This window comes from Heloderma suspectum, chromosome 3, assembly GCF_057233095.1.
Source record: "Heloderma suspectum isolate Gila_16-S chromosome 3, 16-S_ref, whole genome shotgun sequence".
NCBI classification, from domain to species: domain Eukaryota; kingdom Metazoa; phylum Chordata; class Lepidosauria; order Squamata; family Helodermatidae; genus Heloderma; species Heloderma suspectum.
Genome location: NC_139460.1, coordinates 287218447 through 287224446, shown reverse-complemented (window position 1 = coordinate 287224446; position 6000 = coordinate 287218447). Strand labels below are relative to the sequence as shown.

Below are 6000 nucleotides of genomic sequence, written 5' to 3'. Positions count from 1 at the left end.
ATGAATCAACATGGCTTCTGCAAAGGTTAGTCCTGTCTCACTAGCTGTTTAGAGTTCTTTGACAGTCAATAAACATGTAGATAGGGGTGATCCAGTAGACATTGTTTACTTGTACTTGCAAAAGGTTTTTGACAAAGTCCCTCACCAAAGACTCCTGAGCAAACTTAGCAGTCATGGAATAAGAGGAGAGGTCCTCTTATGGATCAGTAACTGGTTAAAGAACAGAAAGCAGAGTGTAGGAATAAATAGTAAATTCTCTCAGTGGAGGTGGCTCGGTGAGCTTGTGGGGGTTCAAGGTGTGGGTCCGGGGGGCTCAAGTGTGGGGCAGCACTTCAGCAGGCACCTGCCAATACTGGACAGGGGTGGGTTCATCCATCCCTAAATGTAACACCATTTTTTTTAAGGGATCCAGGGGGGATCTGGGAAATTACAGACTGGTTAGCTTAATGTCTCTTGCAGGTAAATTGATTGAAGGCATTATTAAAGATAAAATCAGTAAGCATATGGAAGGACGAGCCCTGCTGAAAATGAATCAACATGGCTTCTGCAAAGGTTAGTCCTGTCTCACTAGCTGTTTAGAGTTCTTTGACAGTCAATAAACATGTAGATAGGGGTGATCCAGTAGACATTGTTTACTTGTACTTGCAAAAGGTTTTTGACAAAGTCCCTCACCAAAGACTCCTGAGCAAACTTAGCAGTCATGGAATAAGAGGAGAGGTCCTCTTATGGATCAGTAACTGGTTAAAGAACAGAAAGCAGAGTGTAGGAATAAATAGTAAATTCTCTCAGTGGAGGAGTCCCACAAGAACTGTATTAGGACCAATGCTTTTCAACTTGTTTATAAATGATCTTGAATTAGGATTGAGCAGTGAAGTGACCAAGTTTGCCAATGACACCAAATTATTTAGGATGGTTAAAACAAAAGCGGATTGTGAAGAGCTCCAAAAGGATCTCTCCAAGCTGGGAGACTGGGCATCCAAATGGCAAATGCGGTTCAATGTAAGCAAGTATAAAGTGATGCATGTTGGGGCAAAAAATCCCAAATAAGTATAACCTGATGGGATCTGAGCCAGCGGTGGCCAACCAAGAAAGAGATACTGGGGTTGTGGTAGACAGCCTGATGAGAATGTCAACCCAGTGTGTGGCTGCTGCAAAAAAGGCAAACTCTGTGTTAGGCATAATTAAAAAAGGAATTGAGAATAAAACTGCCAATATCATACTGCCCCTATACAAATCTATAGTGTGACCACACTTAGAATACTGTGTACAGTTCTGGTCACTACACTAAAAAAAAGAGTTGGAAAAAGTGCAGTCAAGGGCAACAAAAATTATCAAGAGGCTGGAACAACTCCCCTATTAGAGAGGGTTACAACAGCTGGGATTGTTTAGCTTGGGGGAATAAAGGAGGATAAGGGGAGACATGATAGAGGTGTACAAAATTATGCATGGTGTGGAGAATGGAGATAGGGAGACATTTTTCTCCCTCTCTTATAATACTAGAACCCAAGGTCATCTCATGAAACTGATTGCTAGGAAATTCAGGACAGATAAAGTACTTCTTCACACAGCACATAGTTAAACAGGATGTAGTGATGGCCACCAATTTGGATGGCTTTAAAAGGGGGGTAGACAAATTCCTGGAGAAGGCTATCAATGGCTATAGGTCCTGATGGCTATATGCAACCTGCAGTATCAGAGACAGTATGCCTATGTACACCAGTTGCTGGGGAACATGGGTGGGAGGATGCTGTTGTACTCGTGTCCTGCTTATGGGTTTCTCATTGACAGCTGGGAGGCCACTGTGTGAACAGAATGCTGGACTAGATGTGCTCTTGGTCTGATTCACCATGGCTCTTTTTATGTACTTATGTTCTTAAAAATTCCTCCAACTCCCAGCATCCCTCCAGCGAGCCATGCTGGCCGGGGCATGCTGGGAATTGTAGGGCTTTTTCTGCCTAAACATGCGTTGGATCATGTCCCTTGTCAGTCTTCTCCATTATGGTGAGATGTCTTAACTAGATTTCTATTTAAAGTATAGCTATCTTTTCTAAATTTGGATATGCAAATATTATGCAGATTGATGACCTCTGTTCTTATGCATTTCCTTTTTTGTGGAGATGCTTAAGTGGCCATCCTAGAGGATTGTACTCTTTAAAGTAGGACACATCCCCATCCTAGCTGAAGTAAATTTCAGGAGAAGATCTGCAACGTGGTTTTGTTTTGTTTTTCCCCAGAACCCTTTCTGGCCATTAACTGAGGAAGCCCTTATAAACCTCTCCAGAAATCACTACTAATGGTCCCCTAGGCAGACATCTTCCCATGAACACTCCATCTTCAGGAATGTATTTGCAAACCGCATTGCAAAATTGAAATACAAAGATCTCTCTCTCTCTCTCTCTCTCTCTCTTTCTATATATATATATATATATATATATATTAATGCTGACTTGTAGAACTTAAGTTATTCTGGATTTTTAGATGCTAGTGAATCTTTAAAACTTAAGAGTGGCAACTGTTTTTTCTTTAAAATACAACATCCTTACAATAAATGATGGTGTTCTTTAAACTTTGGTATATACTTTATGCATGAGACTCAAAACACATAACACTTTTTGCAGTAGAGAATACCTTCAAAACCACCCCACCCCCTCAGTAAAAGAAGTTACAGTGATGCAACCTCAATATCAAAAAAGAGACAGGACAGCTTTAAGAGGGAAACAGGAAGTTGCAACCAGAATCCAGCTGAATTCTGAGCTGTGGCAGTGTGCCGAGAGACTGCAAATAAAGCAGATGTGTTTGTTGTGAATTTCAGTGCTGTCTAGACTTTCTTTTACCAAAGCAGATATTCAGACTTTAACCTGTGAAGTTTTCTTGAGTTTGGCATTTTTCATTTTTCACCCCATTCTGTGGGGTGATTTTTTTAGAGTAGTGAAAATAAACAGAGATGAAATGGAGAAGTCAAGGAAATTGGGGTCAGTGAAAGATGAGGACCAGTTTTATCACCAGGGTGCGGTGGAGCTGCTGGTTTTTAACTTTTTACTCATCCTCACAATACTCACCATTTGGCTGTTTAAAAACCACCGATTCCGCTTTTTGCATGAAACTGGAGGCGCGATGGTTTACGGTGAGTGTTCTGATAAAAGTTGTGCCATGGCATTTTAAACTTGTTGTTGAGGTGTATAATTAGACATTTGAGCTCAACTGTTGACAAAGTGTATGAACAAGGAAAAATGCATTAATTTTAAAGTCTGAAGTCTATTGAACTGTGCAGTAAAATAACAAATGCAATCCATCCATCCTTTCTCGCTCCCCTCTCTCCTGAAACAACTAGAGGATAACTTGTCAAGGAAGTAAATGTCATGAGCACACTGCCAACGTAATGGGCTTCACTGAGCATAGCAGATCTCCAAAACTCTTGTTTGTTTCCTGGAAGCACTGGTCTGGTTTAAAGAGATTATATTTCTTAGGATTATGATGAACAGTATTGGGTGACATCTATCTACCAATCTGCCAGATGGCAGCACACTGAGTCGTTATTAGAACCAGGGAGCATTCTCCTGGGCCTCACGGTCTGATGTAGTTTAAGCAAGCTGAAACTATGTTTGTGTTGTTTTTGCTGGGCTCTGTAAAAAAACAGGCTGTGAAAAATGAGACTCTGCAAACGCAGTCATCAGAGATTTTACCCCATCTTGTCTCTTGTAGTTTACATTTTTCTACATGTGGGTTTCCTGAGTTTCATATGCAAGCCATGTGTCAGAAAGAACTTCTACCAACCCCGCAGCTAGGAAAACCACATGCTAGGTCATTAATGTGCTGTATATCACAGTGTGATATGGAGTTACTTTTTTGCATTTTGCGCAGCAACATTGTGCTCACACCCCATGGGCCCTGATAACCCTGTTGAAACAGACAGAATCCAAGAGTTTACAGACTGTACATGATAGTTTCATTCTATAAGAACTCTACCATTTTAATAAAAGCATCAGCATTCATGCATTAGGAATTCAGGGCCCTGTCAGAATGTGTTAAAGTTTGCTGGTCTTTAAAAATAGTGACTCAGTTATTACATCAACTGCACACTTTGCTCCTGGGAAATCAGAGATAGCACTGATGGAATCATCATCATTTCTTCAGCTTTCCCTATCAGTATTATATAAATAAACAAACAAGCAAACTTACAAAATAGAATAAAAATGCAGTTTGAGCGAAGTAAGAATGGACTGGGAGGGGGGGAAACAATAGTGCATCACATTGCTATAAGAAACTGTGTGCTACCACAGAATTAATGTGATAATCAAACACACAGTTTTAAGTCCATCAAAGCTAGGGAGGAGAAGTCTATCATTGGCTACTAGTCTTGATGGTTATGTGCTACCTCTTGTAGCAGAGGCAGTATGCCTATGTACAACAGTTGCTGCGGAACATGGGTGAAGGGTGCTGCTGCACTCGTGTCCTGCTTGTGGTTTCCGGGTTGACAGCTGGTTGACCACTGTGTGAACAGACTGCTGGACTAGGCGGACCCTTAGTCTGATCCAGCAAGGCTCTTCCTATGTTCTTAGGGATCTATGCATTTTGTAAAAATCCGTTCTGTCTGTGTTTTGTGGACTGTCAGGTGCCTTTCGTTCTATCATCCGCTCATTGGTGGTATCAATTTTTTTTCCAATTTCCTGAATTTGTGCAAATTCACATTTGCAAAAATGCACAAATCCCCCAAAATGTGCAAATCCCCCGAATGTGTATTTCATGCTTTAACCTGTGGGGAAAATGCACGTTTTTGGCCAGTGTTTTTTATTTTATGTATTTTTCTATGACAACATTTGCATAGAATTCCAGAAAGTAAAATAACCAGTCCGCAAGTTCATGGAATCTGTCTGACTCAGGAAAAGCTGGTCCGCTGCGGAATCCGCGGGTTGTAGTCAAAGAAATCCAAACTCATTTGAGTCTGTTGGAGATTTTTCCAGCTTCCGTAATCAAAGCTATCAATTCATGTCATGAATAAAGTGTGTGTGTGTGTGTGTGTGTGTGTGTGTGAAGATAGGCAGATATAAGCCATATTCAGACATTTGAAGAACACACGATGACACACTGTGTAGAGGTGGTGGAGCTGTATGCATTAGCCTGGCCCCAACGTCCATACATGCACCACCACTGCCACTCCACTCCTGACTTTGGCAAGTTCAGCACAAAGGTCTGAAGGGAGATTCTAAGTGCATTTGGGGACTTTTTCCCACTCTGGGGAGGAACCCACTCTGTGGGAGGAATCTAAGCTCTCAAGATTCCTACTCAGGGGGAGGATTCTAGGTGCTTTCAGCTGAACATTCTTAGAATCTCCCTTCAGATCTTCATGTTCACTGTGCAAAGGTTGAGAGATGGTGGGGGTGGCAGACATGAGGATATTGGAACATAACATAAGAACAGCTGTGCTGGATCAGACCAAGGGTCCATCTAGTCCAGCATTCTGTTCACACAGTGGCCAACCAGCTGTTGACCAGGAACCCATAAGCAGGACACATTTGCAATAGCACCCCCCCCCCCAACCATCTTCCCCAGCAACTGGTGTGCATAGGCATACTGCCTCTGATGCTAGAGGTAGCATGTAGCCATCAGGACTAGGAGCCATTGATAGCATTTGCCTCCATGAATTTGCCCAATTGCCTTTTAAGTCGGGGATGGGGATGGCATGTGGGGTCCTGCACCACCTACACAGTTTGTGCCCTTGTGCAGAAAAATACAGGGAGGACTGCATTTTGTGAAATGCCCATACCAGAAAGTCGATGTTGTAGTCATGATCCCTATAAAATTGTCAAGGAAGCACATTCATTTTGAAGACTAATAGAAAAATAGTGTTTTCCATCCTGTAGCAGATTTGACCTACATACTTTGTTTCCTGACTGAAGCAATAAAATCAGTTCAGAGCAGAGAAAGGGAAACTGTTTGGAGCTCAGTATGCAACAATTTCAGATGGGCCTACGGAGAAGCCAGACCAATTCCTCATGTAAC

At 41.9% G+C, this 6000-nt stretch overlaps 1 protein-coding gene across 1 annotated transcript in view; it reads left to right on the top strand.

The window, feature by feature from the left end:
• Nucleotides 1–2751: 2751 nt before the first annotated feature.
• SLC9A9 (solute carrier family 9 member A9) overlaps nucleotides 2752–6000 on the top strand; it is a 458836-nt gene continuing 455587 nt past the window's right edge. Inside the window, exon 1 of the mRNA XM_084847219.1 lies at nucleotides 2752–3124. Coding sequence (XP_084703345.1) covers nucleotides 2950–3124 — 175 coding nt within the window. The 5' untranslated portion in view covers nucleotides 2752–2949. The remainder of the gene's footprint in view (nucleotides 3125–6000) is intronic.